Source organism: Oncorhynchus kisutch, linkage group LG29, assembly GCF_002021735.2.
Source record: "Oncorhynchus kisutch isolate 150728-3 linkage group LG29, Okis_V2, whole genome shotgun sequence".
NCBI lineage: Eukaryota > Metazoa > Chordata > Actinopteri > Salmoniformes > Salmonidae > Oncorhynchus > Oncorhynchus kisutch.
Window position 1 is genome coordinate 22,978,815 of NC_034202.2, and position 21,255 is coordinate 23,000,069.

General features: G+C 43.4%; 1 protein-coding gene across 2 annotated transcripts in view; it reads right to left on the reverse strand.

Moving 5' to 3' along the window:
- The window catches only part of arrdc1b (arrestin domain containing 1b), a 44,511-nt gene continuing 23,256 nt past the window's right edge, over window positions 1–21,255 (reverse strand). The window contains exons 3-9 of one of the 2 annotated variants that reach the window (XR_002252700.2): window positions 10,481–10,531; window positions 7,739–7,893; window positions 5,655–5,837; window positions 4,207–4,383; window positions 3,191–3,656; window positions 2,878–3,009; window positions 1–2,180 (exon numbers count right to left, since the gene is read on the reverse strand). Coding sequence is in view for 1 of the 2 variants with exons in the window: in XM_020466330.2 (XP_020321919.1) it covers window positions 2,942–3,009; window positions 3,191–3,656; window positions 4,207–4,383; window positions 5,655–5,837; window positions 7,739–7,893; window positions 10,481–10,531 (1,100 nt within the window). In the remaining variant the exon portion in view is untranslated. Of the gene's footprint in view, window positions 2,181–2,738; window positions 3,010–3,190; window positions 3,657–4,206; window positions 4,384–5,654; window positions 5,838–7,738; window positions 7,894–10,480; window positions 10,532–21,255 lie in introns of those variants that run through there. The other variant, XM_020466330.2, reaches the window with a different exon arrangement.

The following is a 21,255-nucleotide window of genomic DNA, read 5'->3' on the forward strand; positions in this document are numbered from 1 at the left end:
TATGTCAGATTATCATTTTATTGGTCAACTGTACAATTTTGATTGACTATGGTGCTACATTTTTTTCTCCATAATATTTTCTCTCTCTCAAATGGCTACCATTTGCACCAGAAAACTGTTCACAAGTAGAAAAATACAAAACCACATGTACACCACTCACCGATTTGTGAGGGGAAAGAATGTACAACGAAAACATGGAGTTTAGAAAGCTATAGTACCTTTGGTGAAGAGAAATAAAAACAGTGGGGCAGGATTGATAAAAGCAACATGAAATGACTTGAGAACTAAGCTGCCGTACCAAACACGGAGATAACAGAATTGCACATTTTTTTGTCTTGTTCTTTTTCTAGGATTAAAAAAGAGGAGATCCAAGGTCCACAAGCAGAGCTGAAATACATTTGAGGAAAATCCTCACTGGTTTCACAGCTACTTTAGTATTCTTTCAGTGCATCTTCAGTCCAGTGGAGACCAGTAGATAAAACAGGGAGGGCCACAAAAGCACTCCCAGTATTCTCCTAGACAAAGAGATCCTATTCCAAACCTCTAGCACCTGGATGAGGATGATGACTATGCAGACTAATGGGAACTGGGATCATGTAGTTAAGGCTTGGTTTAACAACAACTCAGTGGACATGTACATTACACAGTATGTTTCACACAGTAGAAGGTGTAATATTATGTCTAGTGATGTTTAATGAGTGTATTACATAGTATATTTCGGATGTCACTTTCTGGTCAAGCTGCAAAGCCGGAAGATCTACTTCTCTTCTTAAAATCAAATAATATTTTAACCATAACCATACTGCTAACCGTATTCCTAATCCTAACCTCAAATTAAGACCATAAATGTTGACAATATATTGCACATTTTGATTTAGCAGCTTGGCCTTATATTCGGGAATCGTATGTTTCACACAATAGTAGATGTAATTTGTTAGTGATGTGAGTAAACTCTGAGAAGATGGTAAATAAAGTAGAGGTGTGATTTCTATGGTTCTTTCAGAGCTGATGCCTTATTACTTTAGAGCAGTGGTCTAAAGCGCAGATCATTTCCCAATATCATCTGCCATCTATTTTCTGGTATATGAAGGCTTTGACAGCACGAGGCTGCCATTACAGGAGGGATGGCTATATACATTAATTCCCACAGCAGGTGCTAAAGTTTGTAATTACAGAATTGTATGAAACATAAGCCACAGTGTGGTTGGCCTAGACATACAAAAGGAGGCTGTCATTGAGACAGAAACAAGACATACAAATCAACATAAACACACAGTGGATGATATTGCCTGATGTCAAGTTGTAAAACTGAGCTGTCCAACGTTATCAACTGCCAAAGACAGGAGGGGCGATCACCAACAGGAACTGGTACACTACATACACATTCACACGCAACAACATATACATGCACTGTTTCAAACTGCCAAAAAGTGCTGTCTTGTGCTTGAACATTTCACACTGTTGGTTGTCGCACCAACAAATGTGTTATCTGCATTGACTGCCATTTCAAAAGCAACAGAAACTCTGAAGACAACCGTCTTCATCACCACATAGTAATGTAGGTAGAACAGAAGGAGTTAAGGCCACATGGGGAAAATCAGGGTACAAAATTGTATCCAGGGTTAAAAAAAGAAAAGAAAAAAGAGGAAGGTAAAAGTGTTTGCATCAGATGTCATAAATGCATATCAATCCTTGCTATGTCAATTACTCCTACACACCCAAGAGTACAATGTCCTGCTTGTCTGTTTCAAGATGAGGTGTGACAAGATATGAAGCCCCTGGTCAGTAGATCACAGGTTGAAGGAGTATGTTCTACTTAGCAGGCATCATTGAGTTCCAGTGTTTTAGGGCTCTATTCAATCTGCATTGCAGCTTTACAGCATGCTTGACATTTAAAGACCATGTTCCTGCTTTAGCGGAGACTGCATTCACTGTAAACGCTGCAGATGTCAGCTCAATGGGAATTGACCTCTACATTTCTATCGTGGAATCTGCAACGCTTCAAGCTTTACAGATTAAATAGTGCCCTTAGTGATGGTCAGAAGCTTTCCCAATGGGCAACATTCTCTTCTGTTGATGGGCAACATTCTCTTCCGTTGATGGCCACCAGGGGGTAGGCATGCTCAGGTCCTGATGTCCAGCTAGGCCAGCCCGACTCCACCCATCAAAAGACGGAGCCACTGTGGTGGAAGTGGACAGTGATGGATCGGAATTACAGTAGTGTGCACATTTGGAAAGAAACTACAACAAAGGCCAGCTTTTGGTTGTGTCTGAAGGATGAAGGAGAGACCTACAACAATTTCAAGGCATCATAGATGCAAGAATATTCTCAAATGCAAAAATGTTTAGCCTCCAATGGGCTCTAATCATGGAATATCATACCCACTATATGTTTACTCTGAAGTGCTAATTTTAGACACAGTTCATGTTCTCTCTCAAGCAATCTATATAATAGCAGGACATTTTAGTCAGGGAGAAAAAGGGGTATAAACCATCATGACACACACACAAAAAACAACAGATATGATCCCTTTTTTAAACATATTTAGAGCAGGGCTCTCCAACCCTGTTCCTGGAGAGCTACCGTCCTGTAGGTTTTCACTCCAGCCCCGTTCCTGGAGAGCTACAGTCCTGTAGGTTTTCACTCCAACCCTATTCCTGGAGCTACCCTCCTGTAGGGTCGGAGTGAAAACCTACAGGAGGGTAGCTCCAGGAACAGGGTTGGAGTGAAAACCTACAGGAGGGTAGCTCCAGGAACAGGGTCGGAGTGAAAAACTACAGGTGGGTAGCTCCAGGAACAGGGTTGGAGAGCCCTGTGTAAGTGTAACATTTAGGAGGTTAGCGTCTTCTATCCCCTTGGAGCTAGGGCTGCAGTACCCTATTTGTCCTTTAGGGAGTGTAATTGCAGTTTTGAGCTGCATTATGTTCAGTCCCCTCTCCTCTACGGCCTGCTGTTGTTGAAGCTGGAGTTGTTGCTGCTGCAGCTCTCCTCATAGGTGGGAGGGGGTTCTGTAAGATCCACATACAAACCAGAAAAACAGTCCGACAAATAGTAGACTATTGGTCATTTATCATCATAATGAAACAGAAGTGATTTACAGAATCAACTCCAGACAGGTTAAACTGTGTGTAGGAGCAGCAAGTGGTGACTAACTATGTAATAGTGCTGTATTAGGCAGGGGTAACTCACCATGTGGGTAGTCCCAGGTGCTGTACTCAGGGGGGAGTATGAGAGGACAGGACGTGGGTACTGGGGTGACGTTTCCCTCTGTAAAGAAAGGGATGGTGGACCCAGTGGACACACAGAACAGAGGCGCAGAGGTGTCGTCGGCACGTCGCTGGCTGGGTGGGAAAGCTGCACCGGGAGCATAGCTAAATGCACTGGGGGACATGGTGGGGGGCCGGCCGGATTGGTCCTGCTGGGAGTGGCTCTTAGTGGGGATCTCCTCGCTGACTGAACCCCCTGCACCCAACTCCTCCTCCAGGTCCTCCTCAGCTGGGGGTGCGCTGGGGGTAACCCCTTCCAGGCCGGTGTTAGGGCTGATGGGCGTTGGGGCTGGGGTTGAGGGCATAGCTCGTGACGGGGTCAAATTGACAGCGATGTTCCCGATGTAGATGGGTAAAGTGACAACCGTCTCAGGGGATTTTAGTGATACCTGCAGCGTTCACAAAGACACAATGTAAATGTTAAATATCCTGTCATCCCAGGTGATCCTTTAAGTACAGTACTGACACAAATCGCTTTGCCATACTGTATGACGACCAAGACATCTGATCTGTTCAGATTACCATAATTATAATCCCTGAACTCAAAAGAGACCTCTGAAATTGAGCATGAATGACTTACAGCATACTACATGGCAGGTGCATTGGGTTAATGAGAGGATTACTACAGTATGATACTGTATGAGGAACATTGTCTGGTTCATGTTGCAACTATAACTACAGAACGAACAGTATGAGAACGGTTTACCAAGAAAAACTTCCAAAATGACCTTTTAACCTCTAATTTGTCCTTTTGGAAGTTTTTCTTGGTAAGCAACTCTCATGATTTTTGTCATTGTTGTTGAGCACCCCTCCTTGCCTTTGTTTGCTGAAGCGCGAAGTACCCACCTGAACTCTATAGAATGAACACTATACAACTGCTAAAACTCTGAAATACCACCTGTGAACAACATGCTTTAATCGGTTGAGGATGTTACTAACCTGGATGAAATAGTCGATCTCTATGAGGCTGCAGCCGGCCAGGGCAGACTGGGGGAGGGGCGGTACGATGATCTGCTCTCGCCACTCAGCGTGTTTCCCCGCCTTCACTCCCGCCCCCTCTACCTCTGCTATGGTCCGCAGGTCGTACAAAGCTCGTTTGGTCTTATAAGTCACTTTCTGAGCAAGAGAAAAGGAGGAGGGGTATCAGAGACAAGATCTACATCCAACAAACATACAGCCTAGAGTAAACAATACAGACAAACACTACAGATCAAATATATACACTAAAAATACTCAAAAGTATGTGTACAGCTGCTCATCGAACATCTCATTCCAAAATCCTGGGCATTAATATGGAGTTGGTCCCACCTTAGCTGCTATAACAGCCTTCACTTTTCTGGGAAGGCTTTCCACCCGATGTTGAACATTGCTAAAGGTACTTCCATTCTGCCACAAGAGCATTAGTGAGATCAGGCACGCAGTCGGAGTTCCAATTCATTCCAAAGGTGTTTGATGGGGTTGAGGTCATGGACCTCACTTAGTGTATGGGGGGCATTGTCATGATGAAACAGGAAAGGCCTTCCCAAGACTGTTGCCACAAAGTTGGACAGAATAGTCTAGAATGTAATTGTATGCTGTAGCATTACAATTTCCCTTCACTGGAACTAAGGGGCCTAGCCCGAACCATGAAAAACAGCCTCAGACCATTATTCCTCCTCCACCACACTTTACAGTTAGCACTATGCATTGGGGTAGGTAGCGTTCTCCTGGCATCAGCCAAACCCAGATTCGTCCGTCTGACTGCCAGATGGTGAAGCGTGATTCATCACTCCAGAGAACGCGTTTCCACGGCTCCAGAGTCCAGTGGCTGTGAGCTTTACACCACTCCAGCATGGTGATCTTAGGCTTGTGTGAGTGCAGCTGCTCGGCTATGGAAACCCATTTCATGAAGTTTCTGACGAACAGTTCTTAAGCTGACGTTGCTTCCAGAGGCAGTTTGGAACTCAGTAGTGAGTGTTGCAACCGAGGACAGACAAATTTTATGCGCTCCATGCTTCAGCATTCGGCCGTTCCATTCCGTGAACTTGTGTGGCCTACTACTTCGCGGCTGACCCATTGTTGCTCCGAGACATTTCCACTTCCCAATAACATGACCGGGGCAGCTCCAGCAGGGCAGAAATTTGATGAACTGACTTGTTGGAAGACAGTGCCACGTTGAAAGTCACTGAGCTCTCCAGTAAGGTCATTCTACTGCCAATGTTAGTCTATGGAAATTAAATGGCTGTGTGCTACATTTTATACAACTGTCAAGCAACGGTGTGGTTGAAATAGCCGAATCCACTAATTTGAAGGGGTGTCCACATACTTTAGTATATATAGTGTATCAGCATTTGATCAAAAGTTACACCAGTAGAAACATGAAAGCGTGAGACGTGGTCGTGTGGTACCTGTATGAGACTGGCCAGCACGCAGCCCGTGTCCTTGCCTGACTTGTTGTGGATCTCAGTGGCTAGTCTGATGATCTGGCCTGGTGTGTATCCCCTCAGGTCACTGCAAGCCTTCAGCATGAGGGTGCCCGTCTTCACCAGGAGATAGCTGAACCTCTTAGTGGTCACAGCATAACTGGGTTGCTGGGGAGAAGCAGTCATAGGAAGGGTAAAACAACCAGTTCTGAAGGACAGATGAACAGAGTGTAGTAACAGAAATAAGAGCTGGGGGGAAGACCTCGTGTAATCTTCAATTATGGATGAGAAAGTGGTTTTACTGCGCTCATCGTGCAGAAATCAAATCCCATAACTATCAAACAAAATAAGGCATGATCAAATAAGTGGGCACTCTACAGGTAGTCAGTCCACTGTCCTCTTCAGAAATATATACTGTTCTAGTACACAGTCTATAGCCAAGTACCATATATACACACCACCTTTTAAAAGTTTGGGGTCACTTAGAAATGTCCTTGTTTTTGAAAGAAAAGCTTTTTTTTATCCATTAAAATAACTTCAAATTGATCAGAAATACAGTGTAAACATTGTTAATGTTGTAAATGATTATTGTAGCTGGAAATAGGTGATTCTTAATGGAATACATACATAGGCGCACAGAGGCCCATTATCAGCAACCATCACTCCTGTGTTCCAATGGCACATTGTGTTAGCTAATCCAAGTGTATTATTTTAAAAGTTTAATTGATCATTATAAAACCCTTTTGCAATTATGTTAGCACAGCTGAAAACTGGTTGTTTTGATGAAAGAAGCAATCAAACTGGCCTTCTTTAGACAAGTTGAGAATCTGGAGCATCAGCATTTGTGGGTTCGATTACAGGCTCAAAATGGCCAGAAACAAAGAACTTACTTCTGAAACTCATCAGTCTATTCTTGTTCTGAGGAATTAATGCTATTCAATGTGAGAAATTGCCAAGAAACTGAAGATCTCGTACAACGCTGTGTACTACCCTTTCACAGAACAGCGCAAACTGTCTTTAACCAGAATAGAAAGAGGAGTGGAAGGCCCTGGTGCAAAACTGAGCAAGACAAGTACATTAGTGTCTAGTTTGAGAAACAGACACATCACAAGTCCTCAACTGGCATTCATTAAATAGTACCCACAAAATACCAGTCTCAACATCAACAGTGAAGAGGCAACTCCGGGATGCTGGCCTTCTAGGCAGAGTTGCAAAGAAAAAGCCATATCTCAGACTGGCCAATAAAAATAAAAGATTAAGATGGGAAAAAGAACACAGACACTGGACAGAGGAAGATTGGAAAAAAACTGTTATGGACAGACAAATCTAAGTTTGAGGTGTTCGGATCACAAAGACGAACATTCGTGAGACACAGAAAAAAATGAAAAGATGCAGGAGGAGTGCTTGACGACATCTGTCAAGCATGGTGGAGGCAATGTGATGGTCTGAGGGTGATTTGGTGGTGGTAAAGTAGGAGATTTGTACAGGGTAAAAGGGATCTTGAAGAAGGAAGGCTATCACTCCATTTTGCAATGCCATGCCATACCCTGTGGACAGCGCTTAATTGGAGCCAATTTCCTTCTACAACAGGACAATGACCCAAAGCACAGCTCCAAACTATGCAATAACTATTTAGGGAAGAAGCAGTCAGCTGGTATTCTGTCTATAATGAAGTGGCCAGCACAGTCATCGGATCTCAACCCTATTGAGCTATTGTGGGAGCAGCTTGACCGTACGGTACGTAAGAAGTGCCCATCAAGCCAATCCAACTTCAGGAAGCATGGGACAAAGCCTCTTCGGATTACCTCAACAAATTGACAACTAGAATGCCAAGGTCTGCAAGGCGGTATTTGCTGCAAATGGAGGATTCTTTGATGAAAGCAAAGTTTTAAAGGACACAATTATTATTTCAATTAAAAATCATTATTTATAACCTTGTCAACGTCTTGACTGTATTTCCTATTCATTTTGCAACTCATTTCATGTATGTTTTCATGGAAATGACTGCATAATAACACAAGTTCAGACAGTGAGACAGTGCTGAGACATTGGTGACTGGTGGTCTTTACCTCAATGTCGGGCACTTGATTGAGGTTGAGCAGGTTGAGTAGGTAAAAGGGCTTCTGGGCCTTGTAGTCCTTGGAGAAGCGAGGTGTGTCTATGACGGCTCTCACACGGTAAACAATTTTCCCAAAGGGCCCTTCAAAGGAGGTTGGGGCAGCCACTGAGTTGGACAGATACAAACACAGTTATTAGACAGAGTGAGATTGACTACAGAGAGTTTAAGATTGTATACTAAATGTAACTCTTGGACATAAATAATTTCACAATATCAACTGCTACAGCAGCAACATAGACCACAGCTGATTAATTTATTTCATAAAGCCTCTGCTGTCTGCAGGTGAAACCTATAAATGGGAATATGAGATTCTGACCTAAACAGGGTGGCAGTCTAAAATGGTGGCTGGTCAGTGTGTGTACTTTATCAGAGGAGGGCCAGTCAGTGCTTGGTCTGAGCAGTGGGAAGCAGATAGATCAGGACAGGGGGACAGATACTCAGGGCTCCTAGCAGCGCTGTCACTAAGTGTCTGTGCCTATCGGTCTGATCTGCACAAATCCCCTCCTAACAGGACAGGGGGACAGATACTCGGGGCTCTGTGCCTATCGGTCTGATCTGCACAAATCCCCTCCTAACAGGACAGGGGGAGGACAGAGTTTATTTACAGACTTCCGAAAGGACAGAGGATAGAGGAGAGATGGAGGAACGGAAACTGAAGAAGAGAAAGACAAAAATAACCATTCTGAGAGGTTTGAAGGAGAGAGGAAATGGAGAATGGTAGGATGAAGTTTAGTACAAAAAGAGATAGAGATGAGAGAAAAAACCTTGGAACATCTCAGAGAAAAACCTTGGAAAACATGTTATCTACAATCTGAATACATTTACAAATGTCATACTGGGTTAAAGAAATGTTCATACTGAATATCCATCTACTGTATTCAGCTCATAAAGCACAATAGGTGCTGATACATTAAAATTGGAATGTATTGTGTCCAATGTCATGCTTTTAACCAAATACATTATAGAATTTTCCTATGAATCATTGGAATAAATAGATAATGCAAAATGGAAGACTTATGAAGGACAGAGATGCATACAGAACACAATTCTGTCTCTCACATTCTCAATATTATCAATTCCAATTCAGCCCTCCTCCTCTTGTAGCCCTTTCCTGCAGACAAATGACCAAATTATCTTCTAGTGGCTTCACGGGTGGAATGTTATTAATATAAAAAACCTGCCAAAAATCTGGTGTTTCTATGTCAAACGGTTTTGTTATATTTCAGTCTTCTATGATGTATATAAAGTGTAATATTGGGATGCAAACAAAAAATGTAATACATTTCAACTCTATATCTGACAAGGTACTGGTGTCTTCTTTTTTTAAGCCCATAACCATAAGTGTTAGGTGTATACTTTTTTCCCAAAGTAGACTTGTTTAAGACTACCCTGATTTAGCCCACTGCAGTAAAAGGTTAAATGATCATGTCAGCAGCGGGTGCTTCACAGGGGAATTGCATGCTGTCAAAAAGGATTAGTGAGGAGCAGCAGTCTGGGTGCAGAAGGCTTGGCAGAACAGACAGGCTCCTGGCCAGAGGGAACCCAGCACCAGGCCAGCCAGTCACGTCTCCCTAAGGAAAGAGTGGCTGTCTGGCCTCTTCTACCACTTGCTCCTCTTCTCCAGCCTCCTCAACAGAACCACGGGCTCCTTTTTTCAAGTCTTTACTTTAAGTGTTTATGTACATTCAACAATCTTCACAGCACGAACACCAGCTTTAATGTAGCATCCCATTTGGAGGCGCTATAAAATGTGGATTTTAAAGCCTCCCCTGTCAGCCCCTGACCTGACAACCAGCAGGGGGCACTGCCACTGGGTCACGCAGCTCAATTAAGTGCCTGGATGATTCAATCAGCTCTATAATTATCATGTATTCTGTTGCTGTTCTGTTGACGACGGGGGAAGGGGACGTGGAGAGCAGCAGGGTGATTGCAGGGGGCCCACAAGGAGCAATTAAATAGTGACAGCACTACGGGACTAAAGGACTATATATAGACAGAGTGTAGCCTAATAGACAGACAACCACTGCACTGTCTGTGCCCTCACACCTGCATGTACTCGAGTTCACAGTCCAGTCAAAGGCATTCCGGAGAAAACAAGGAATAGCATTCTACATGTCATGTGTTACGACACAAAGGAGTGTCTGTAGGGACATGATAAGTCTCTAGGCTACTGGCACTTGTTTGCCTGGCCTTTGTGTTAGTCCTTGGCCAGGGGTGACTAACATGGCCTACTTTGACATATATCACCCACTCAGACAGGAGATGTTGGCTGACACAAGGGGGGCTGGCTGACTAAGGCAGTTACGATTAAAGTGCATGTAGCACAAGGGCAGAGACATTAGTTTCAATAATGTACCCTACTTCTGATATGAAAAGGCATTTCTTTATTTACCTGAACAAACTGTACTGAACGTTCTTATACCATTCATAATGCTATATTATATCCAGTCCAATTGTTTCATAGTTAGACAAAGAGCCAAGGGCCCTAAGCAATACTACAAAAGCAACACACACTGTGCCTATTCAGAAACTTCACGCTATCAGTGGTTATACCTGAAAACCAGATTCCTTCAAAAAGTCACCAACAAGAGTTCAGCTGTACTACACTGTCAAAAATAATGATATGGACCTCAGTGTGGTTGACATGGAGGAATGCAGTTCAATAGGTTTTCCAGAATTATCCCAAACTTACCTGGGATGACAAATTGGAAAGGGAAACCGTGCTCGCCAGCTGCCAGGGTACCTGTAAGAGATAGAGATAGCTTGGTCAGATAGACAGGCAAAATCACATTTAGACAGACAGACAAGTACAGACACAGACACAGAGCGAAAGGTAGACTAGTGGCCAATTGTTTCTATCAGCCTAATCGAGGTGTAGATTACATCTCATAGCGCAGTGTTTGAACTTGTAAACCAGGCTGCATGGGATTTATCTTAATGCGGCACTGTGCAGTCAATGGCAATGTCTGTTTTAGGTATAATGCCAGGAGCCGCTTGTGGATTTGACAGCTCTAATGCAGTTCCGCCTCCGACATCACCAAAACAACAGCAGATCTGATAGAATCGAGACCCACATTTTTAACAGCTCTCACAATGGTGTACAATAAGGGATTGTGTTTTTCACTCTGCTTTTCTATATCAACCCACTGTGACATTTCAGCACAAAGGTGTGCAAGTACGATGTGTGTGTATGAACAGCTCAGTGGGTAACCATGGAGATCCCTAGGTTAAGCACCACACCTGCAGGGCTGAGTGTTCACCTACATTCTTTTTAAAAAAAAGGTGCTATCTAGAACCAAAAAGGGTTCTTTGCCTGTCCCCATAGGATAACTCTTTGAATAACCCCATGGAACCCAAAATAGTTCTACCTGGAACCAAAACGGGTTCTACCTGGAAACAAAAAGGGTTATACTATGGGGACAGCCGCAGAAACCTTTTGGAAACCTTTTTTTAATTTAAGAGTGAAGTTTATGTGATAAACCAACAACATTGTTCAACTGCAGTTCCAGAGACATCATTTCACTTCTGATAATACAGATAATACAACTTCAGTTTTTGAAAGTTTTGTGGGAATACACTCATATTTCACTCATAATGTGGTTTTAAAAGAACATTGTGCCAATGGAGGCGATAAACCAATAGATACTGTAGGTTTCATAATATAGAAAACCTTGTAGACATTAAAGCCTCTCTGGCCATTAATTTCCTCATAAGCCGACAGTCCAATTAAAATTGTTCAGATAGCAGTGTTCGTTCACTGCATCAAGACGTCAATGCATCAAGACGTCAGGGATTTCCACATTTTCATTTACATCACTTGTTTACTGTTAGAGGAAGCATCTCTTTGCAAGAAAAGGCAAGGGTGTCATGCTATGAAAGCAACTCTGCAGGTGCCTCATGTAGTAGCCACATTCTTCCACCTTTTCTCGCTCTCTCTTTCTCACTCAACTCTGTAGAGCTTTCTCACTCAACTCTGTAGAGCTTTCTCACTCAACTCTGTAGAGCTTTCTCACTCAACTCTGTAGAGAACCAGTCTCCACATGCTGCTGAGAGAAAGTACAATACAGGGAAACTTAACTTCTTGGATATAGGGGGCGCTCTTTTAATTTATGGATAAAGAAACGTGCCCGTTTTAAGCAGCAAGCAATGCAGAGTTGAGTAAGTGTTGGCTTTTTTCTACTTGTGGTGTAGTTCAAGCTAATCTAAATTAAAACACAGTGCACACAAAGAACTGGGTCTGTGTGTACATCAAAAATCTTCATCCTTGCAGCCATGATGCCAAATGCATTCTCTGACTCTCCGACAACGAGAATGGTGGTAGTTCCAGGTAGTAATTCTTTTTTAAAACAAATTTTTCAACCACTCCATAAATGTCTTGTTAACTAACTATAGTTCTGGAAAGTCGGTTAGGACATCTACTTGACATGACATCTAAATGACAGAAGTCATTTTTCCAACAATTGTTTACAGACAGATTATGTCACTTATAATTCACTGTATCACAATTCCACTGGGTCAGAAGTTAACATACACTAAGTTGACAGTTTTTTTATTTATTTTTTATTTCACCTTTATTTAACCAGGTAGGCTAGTTGAGAACAAGTTCTCATTTGAAACTGCGACCTGGCCAAGATAAAGCAAAGCAATGTGACACAGACAACAACACAGAGTTACACATGGAGTAAACAATAAACAAGCCAATAACACAATAAACAAGTCAATGACACAGTAGAAAAAAGAAAGTCTATATACAGTGTGTGCAAAAGGCATGAGGAGGTAGGCAATAAATAGGCCATAAGAGCAAATAATTACAATTTAGCAGATTAACACTGGAGTGATAAATGAGCAGATGATGATGTGCAAGTAGGGATAGTGGTGTGCAAAAGAGCAGAAAAGTAAATAAAATAAAAACAGTATGGGGATGAGGTAGGTAGATTGTTTGGGCTATTTACAGATGGACTATGTACAGCTGCAGCGATTGGTTAGTTGATTGTTAAAGTTGGTGAGGGAAATAAAAGTCTCCAACTTCAGCGATTATTGCAATTCGTTCCAGTCACTGGCAGCAGAAAACTGGAAGGAAAGGCAGCCAAATGAGGTGTTGGCTTTGGGGATGATCAGTGAGATATACCTGCTGGAATGTGTGCTATGGGCGGGTGTTGTTATCGTGACCAGTGAACTGAGATAAGGCGGAGCTTTACCTAGCATAGACTTATAGATGACCTGGAGCCAGTGGGTCTGGCGACGAATATGTAGCGAGGGCCAGCCGACTAGAGCATACAGGTCGCAGTGGTGGGTGGTATAAGGTTTGTTGCGAAATAGAAAGCCGATTCTAGATTTAATTTTGGATTGGAGATGTTTAATATGAGTCTGGAAGGAGAGTTTACAGTCTAGCCAGACACCTAGGTATTTATAGTTTTCCACATATTCTAGATTGGAACCGTCCAGGGTGGTGATGCTAGTCAGGCGGGCGGGTGCGGGCAGCGAACGGTTGAAAAGCATGCATTTGGTTTTACTAGCGTTTAAGAGCAGTTGGAGGCCACGGAAGGAGTGTTGTATGGCATTGAAGCTCGTTTGGAAGTTTGTTAGCACAGTGTCCAAGGAAGGGCCAGAAGTATACAGAATGGTGTCGTCTGCGTAGAGGTGGATCAGGGAATCGCCCGCAGCAAGAGCGACATCATTGAAAAATACAGAGAAAAGAGTCGGCCCGAGATTTGAACCCTGTGGTACCCCGATAGAAAATGCCAGAGGTCCGATTTGACACACTGAACTCTGTCTGCAAAGTAGTTAGTGAACCAGGCGAGGCAGTCATTAGAAAAACCAAGGCTATTGAGTCTGCCGGTAAGAATACGGGGATTGACAGAGTTGAAAGCCTTGGCCAGGTCGATGAAGACGGCTGCACAGTACTGTCTTTTATCGATGGCGGTTATGATATCGTTTAGTACCTTGAGCGTGGCTGAGGTGCACCCGTGACCGGCTCGGAAGCCGGATTGCACAGCGGAGAAGGTACGGTGGGATTCGAAATGGTCAGTGATCTGTTGATTAACTTGGCTTTCGAAGACTTTAGATAGGCAGGGCAGGATGGATATAGGTCTGTAACAGTTTGGGTTTAGGGTGTCACCCCCTTTGAAGAGGGGGATGACTGCGGCAGCTTTCCAATCTTTAGGGATCTCGGACGATACGAAAGAGAGATTGAACTGGCTGGTAATAGGGGTTGCAACAATGGCCCAGCTGATTTGTATGGGTCTAGGTTTTGCAGCTCTTTCAGAACATCTGCTGTCTGGATTTGGGTGAAGGAGAAGCTGGGGAGGCTTGGGCGAGTAGCTGCTGGGGAGGCGGAGCTGTTGGCCAGGGTTGGAGTAGCCAGGAGGACGGCATGGCCAGCCGTTGAGAAATGCTTATTGAAATGTTTGATTATCATGGATTTATCAGTGGTGACCGTGTTACCTAGCCTCAGTGCAGTGGGCAGCTGGGAGGAGGTGCTCTTGTTCTCCATGGACTTTACAGTGTCCCAAAACCTTTTGGAGTTAGAGCTACAGGATGCGAATTTCTGCATGAAAAAGCTAGCCTTTGCTTTCCTGACTGACTGCGTGTATTGGTTCCTGACTTCCCTGAACAGTTGCATATCGTGGGGACTATTCGATGTTATTGCATTCTGCCACAGGATGTTTTTTGTGCTGGTCAAGGGCAGTCAGGTCTGGAGTGAACCAAGGGCTATATCTGTTCTTGGTTCTGCATTTTTTGAACGGGGCATGCTTATCTAAGATGGTGAGGAAATTACTTTTAAAGAATGGCCAGGCATCCTCGACTGACGGGATGAGGTCAATATCCTTCCAGGATACCCGGGCCAGGTCGATTAGAAAGGCCTGCTCGCAGAAGTGTTTTAGGGCGCGTTTGACTATGATGAGGCGTGGTCATTTGACCGTGGGCCCATAGCGGACACAGGAAATGGGGCAGTGATCGCTGAGATCCTGATTGAAAATAGCGGAGGTGTATTTGGAGGGCAAGTTGGTCAGGATAATGTCTATGAGGGTGCCCATGTTTACAGATTTAGGGTTGTACCTGTTGGGTTCCTAGATGATTTGTGTGAGATTGAGGGCATCTATATTAGATTGTAGGACTGCCGGGGTGTTAAGAATATCCCAGTTTAGGTCACCTAACAGAACGAACTCTGAAGCTAGATGGGGGGGCGATCAATTCACAAATGGTGTCCAGGGCACAGCTGGGAGGGGAGGAGGGGGTCGATAGCAGGCTTCAACACGAGGGACTTAATTCTGGAGAGGTTCATTTTTAAAATTAGAAGTTCAAACTGTTTGGGTATAAACCTGGAAAGTATGACAGAACTTTGCAGGCTATCTCTGCAGTAGATTGCAACTCCTCCTCCTTTGGCAGTTCTATCTTGACGGAAAATGTTGTAGCTGGGTATGGAAATCTCAGAATTGTTGGTGGCCTTCCTAAGCCAGGATTCAGACACGGCAAGGACATCAGGGTTGGCGGAGTGTGCTAAAGCAGTGAGTAAAACAAACTGTGAAATCAGCCAAGACCTCAGAAACAGAATTGTAGACCTCAACAAGTCTGGTTCATCCTTGGGAGCAATTTCCAAATGCCTGAAGGTACCACATTCATCTGTACAAACAATAGTACGCAAGTATAAACACCATGGGATCACGCAGCCATCATACCGCTCAGGAAGGAGACGCATTCTGTCTCCTAGAGAGAAACGTACTTTGCTGAGAAAAGTGCAATCCCAGAACAACAGCAAAGGACCCTGTGAAGATGCTGGAGGAAACATGTACAAAAGTATCTACATCCACAGTAATACGAGTCCTGTATCGATATAACCTGAAAGGCCGCTCAGCAAGGAAGAAGCCACTATTCCAAAACCACCAGAAAAAGCCAGACTACGGTTTGAAACTGGCAGCATCATGTTGTGGGGATGCTTTGCTGCAGGAGGGACTGGTGCACTTCATAAAATAGATGGCATCATGAGGAAGGAAAATGATGTGGATATATTGAAGCAACATCTCAAGACATCAGTCAAGAGATTAAAGCTTGGTCGCAAATGGGTCTTCCAAATCGACAATGACCCCAAGCATACTTCCAAAGTTGTGGCAAAATGGCTTAAGGACAACAAAGTCAAGCTATTGGAGTGGCCATCACAAAGCCCTGACCTCAATCCTATTGAACATTTGTGGGCAGAACTGAAAAAACATGTGCGAGCAAGGATGCCTACAAACATGACTCAGTTACATCAGCTCTGTCAAGAGGAATGGGCCAAAATTCATCCAACTTATTATGGGAAGCTTGTGGAAGGCTACCCGAAACATTTGACCCAAGTTAAACAATTTAACAGGCAATGCTACCAAATACTAATTGAGTGTATGAAAACTTCTGACCCACTGGGAATGTGATGAAAGAAATAAAAGCTGAAATAAATAATTCTCTCTAATATTATTCGGACATTTCGCATTCTTAAAATAAAGTGGTGATCCTAACTGACCTAAGACAGGGTATTTTTACTATGATTAAATGTCACGTATTGTGAAAAACTGAGTTTAAATGTATTTGGCTAAGGTGTATGTAAACTTCCGACTTCAACTGTATCTCAACCAGAAGCCATAGATTACAGGCAACATCAGCATCGAGCTAAAGGGTAGAGCTGCCGCTTTCAAGAAGCGGGTCACAAATCCGGACGCTTATAAGTAATCCCACTATGCCCTCAGAAGGACCATCAAACAGGCAAAGCGGCAATACAGGATTAAGAGAAACCCAGCCGCGTGCTGCCAAGTGACGCGAGCCTGCTAGACGGGCTAAATACCTTTTATGCTCGCTTCGAGGAAAGCAACACTGAAGCATGCATGAGAGCACCAGCTGTTCCAGATGACTGTGAGCCGATGTGAGCAAGACCTGTGAGCTTTTTGTAGCCGATGTGAGCAAGACCTTTAAACAGATCAACATTCACAAGGCCGCGGGGCCAGACGGATTACTAGGACGTGTACTCAGAGCATGCGCGGACCAACAGGCAAGTCTTCACGGACATTTTCAACCTCTCCCTGATCGAGTATGTAATACCTACATGTTTCAAGCAGACCACCATAGTCCCTGTGCCCAAGAAAACAAAGGTAACATGTCGGTAACCATGAAGTGCCTTGAAAGGCTGGTCATGGCTCACATCAAGACCATCATCCCGGAAACCTGAGACCCACTCTAATTTCCATACCGCCCCAACAGATCCACAGATGACGCAATCTCAATCACACTCCCCTTTCCCACCTGGACAAAAGGAACACCTGTGAGAATGCTGTTCATTGACTACAGCTCCGTGTTCAACACCATAGTGCCCACAAAAAGCTCATCACTAAGCTAAGGACCCTGGGATTAAACACCTCTCTCTGCAACTGGATCCTGGACTTCCTGACGGGTCGCCCCGTAGGTAGGTAACAACACATCCGCCACGCTGATCCTCAACACAGGGGCCCCTCATGGTAACCAGATTGGCGACAGGTTTTATATTCAAAACTCTGCATAAAAACAATATGCGCATTTTCCTACCAGAGATGTGTTTCCATCAAATTGAGTTGTTGCAGATAAAAGGCTGTGCATGATGGTGTAGCACACATAAGCATACATTTTGTGGTTAAATTCCCATGTACTGAATAAAAAATACAAGTTAAATGGGTTTCCATCGAATTTCCAACTCCACTGATGACTTTCTCCTCAAAATGTTTTGTTTTGCTACAGAACTGTATCTGCACGCTGCTGACTAGAGCGCACCTATAGCCTACATGATGAGATTAGTACGGACAAAAAAATAAATATTTGCCTAACACAACCTAGCGTCGATGATCATTGTTACCAGAATAAAACCCTTAAGATGTATTGTAAAGGAGCCTCAAGCTCATCACCTTGCACTTTCACCACCCTGTGAAGTTCATCATAACTTATTTCATCTGTAGCCTAATAAACTGCATGCTTTCCAGACGTAGTGGGAGGATCACACAAGGCGACTCAATGTTTACCTCCATTTGTTTACTTCCATATGGTTAATATATCCGTATTTTCGCATAAAAGCATTTCCCTCAACATTTCTCATATAATTCATATTACCGACACAAAAAGATCCCACTTTGTCTAGCATATTTCGTTTTTTCAGAATTTTTTTATCTGACATGTACTTTACTTGCATAAAAAGGTTGGATGGAAACCTGGTTACAGAATCACTTGTTATTTGTTCCTAAATACCCAAAGCCAGCAATAGAGGCCTTTAAGACACTTGTACAGGAAATTTGCACTGATGCACTGACTACTGGGAAAGAGATGAGATGCAAACACCTCTTCACAGCTTGGCTAAAGATGACTGACAGTTTACCACAGTCACACACACACACACACCACCCTACCATCTGCAGGATATATCTGAGGGTCACATGAACAGAAGTAGCAGAGTATGGGAGGGTATGCTGCCTCATCCCCGTAACCCCCCTACATGTGTGGCTGGCATACCACATTAACAGTCAGCCACAGTGGCCACACGTGTCCCCTTGTGTGGTTGGCCACCGCTGTACCCTTCCCTGTCTCAGTGTCCCTACTGTGCCTGTGTCACATAACCTAGAGGCAGAGGAGCCCATTGTTGGGAGGAAAAATGGGATAGGAAAAAAACATTGAGATAAAAAGGAGGAGGATGTGAAATTAATTATTTATGACTCTTCAGTTTTAGTGTGTGTGTGTGTGTGTGTGTGTGTGTGTGTGTGTGTGTGTGTGTGTGTGTGTGTGTGTGTGTGTGTGTGTGTGTGTGTGTGTGTGTCAGAGGTGTTGGGATAGTTAAAAGTGGTAAATTACACAAACCCATCCAGTGATGATTCTAATAATCTCATGGGATGTTTACGTGATGGATGTGTGGTATAGGATCGGTACACACATTGGAATTCTACAAAGAAATGAAAACAAATAAGGTGTCACTCTTAAATGACCTCCAACATATTTGTATGCATGCATGCTAGAACATCTACAATCACTGTAAAGGCTCGTGCTTGAGTTTGGGCATGCCTCCGCCTATTTGTATGCAACATGCACAGTCAGTACTTGGATTCCAACTGCTTTCAGCTCTCGGAAATGGTTGTTCTTTGATCTAAGAATAGTCCTGGATTTCACATGCTTCTGTGAGGCTAAACTACAGCAAAAATATTAAATCAGCTCTATCGACTGGAATTTTGAGCAGCAAAGACATTCAAGTGCATCTAATTATATTCCCCTTAACTGATCCAATGAATTGACAGAACATTACAAACACTAACTAGGACATAAAACAAACAGGCATGGAACTGATCTGTCGTTACACAACTGAGTGTTAATGAGATAGTAATTAATATTGACTGCAAGAAATGTCTATTAGACAAGTAGTAATATGGCCAGCCAAATCTGACTAGATTCATATTTGCAATTCACAATCTGTGATCACACCAGCTTCAATAAATAATGAATAAATAAATAACTGTTTGATAGTTTCACATTCACACTCTCCTTCAAATTAGTGGACTTGGCTATTTCAGTCACACCCGTTACTGACAGAGCACACGGCCATCCAATCTCCATAGACAAACATTGGCAGTAGAATGGCCCATACGGAAGAGCTCAGTGACTTTCAAAGTGGCACTGTCAACGTAGGATGCTACCTTTCCAACAAGTCAGTTTGTCACATTTCCGCCCTGCTAAAGCTGCAACACCCGTTCCAAACTGCCTCTGGAAGCATCGTCAGCACAAGAACTGTTCGTCAGCAGCTTCATGAAATGGGTTTCCATGGCTGACCAGCCACACACAAGCCTAAGATCACCATGTGCAATGCCAAGCGTCGGCTGGAGTGGTGTAAAGCTCTCTGCCATTGGACTCTGGAGCAGTGGAAATGCGTTCTCTGGAGTGATGAATCACGCTTCACCATCTGGCAGTCCGACAGACGAATCTGGGTTTGGCGGATGCCAGGAGAACACTACCTGCCCGAATGCATATTGCTAACTGTAAAGTTTGGTGGAGGAGGAATAATGGTCTGGGGCTTTTTTTCCTGATTTAGGCTAGGCCCCTTAGTTCCAGTGAAGGGAAATCTTAACGCTACATCATACAACAATTCTGTGCTTCCAACTTTGTGGCAACAGAATGGGGAAGACCCTTTCCTGTTTCAGCATGACAATGCCTCTGTGCACAAAGTGAGGTCCATAAAGAAATGGTTTGTTGAGATTGGTGTGGAAAAACTTGACTGGCTTGCACAGAGCCCTGACCTCAACCCAATTGAACACCTTTGGGATGAATTGAAAGGCAGACTTTGAGCCAGGCCTAATTGCCCAAAATCAGTGCCCGACCTCACTAATTCTCGTGGCTGAATGGAAAGTTCCCGCAGCAATGTTCCAACATCTAGTGGAAAGCCTTCCCAGAAGAGTGGAGGCTGTTATAGCAGCAAAGGGGGGACGAACTCCATATTAATGCACATGATTTTGGAATGAGATGTTCGATGAGCAGGTGTCCACATTCTTTTGGCCATGGAGTGTATTTGACTATACCCAATAGCACATTCACACAAACACAACACGAGGGGCTTTTCTCTAAATGTTTGTGGTCAGGCGGCTCAGTGGGTTGTTGGAGAAAAGTGCTTGCAACACCAAAATTATGGGTTAATGAATCCGTATGGATATTGAATATATGAATATACAAGGAAAGTCTATGGAGTATACTGGAAGAATGAAGACAGAAAGAAGGAAGTCATAGTTGAATAGACTGCTCTCTAGTAACACCTCCCAGCTCTGTGAAAAACCACTGAGCCTATAGGTGAGAGAGGCAGAGTTAAACATTAAGCAACATAGTAGTGGTGTGCTAACCTAACCAGCATGGATTATACCCAGTTGTCTGTCCCGACAGGACCAAAAAAAGCTGTCTATGTTTGGTTGAGATTTGGTCTGGTCTGGACTGGCCTTGATTTGGCCCAAACATAGACGTCTATAATTGGTTCAGATTTGGTCCGGACCAAATCAGGTTCGGACCAAATCATAGATCAAATCAAATCATGTTTCACAAGATTGAACAGCACAGTACATCATAGTATAGTAGATTGCAGTACACAGTAAAGAAAAGTAGAATATAGTACAGTTATGTACAGCAGAGTAAAATATAGTGTACTGTATTGTACCCAACTTTACTCTAATGTACTGTACTCTTCTATAATGAACTAAACTAAACTAAACTGTACTGTACTCTTCTGAATTAAACTCCACGGTACTCTACTGAATTAAATTATACTGTACTGTACTCTACTACACTCTACTCTACTGAATAAAACTTGATGACTGTCCTGTACATGACTCTACTGTGCTCTACTGTACTAAGCTGTGCCGTACTATAATGTGATGTTCAAAGTTGTGAAACATAGCCTAGAAGTATATGATTTGTTCAGATTTGGATCTGGTCTGCACCGACCAAATATGTACT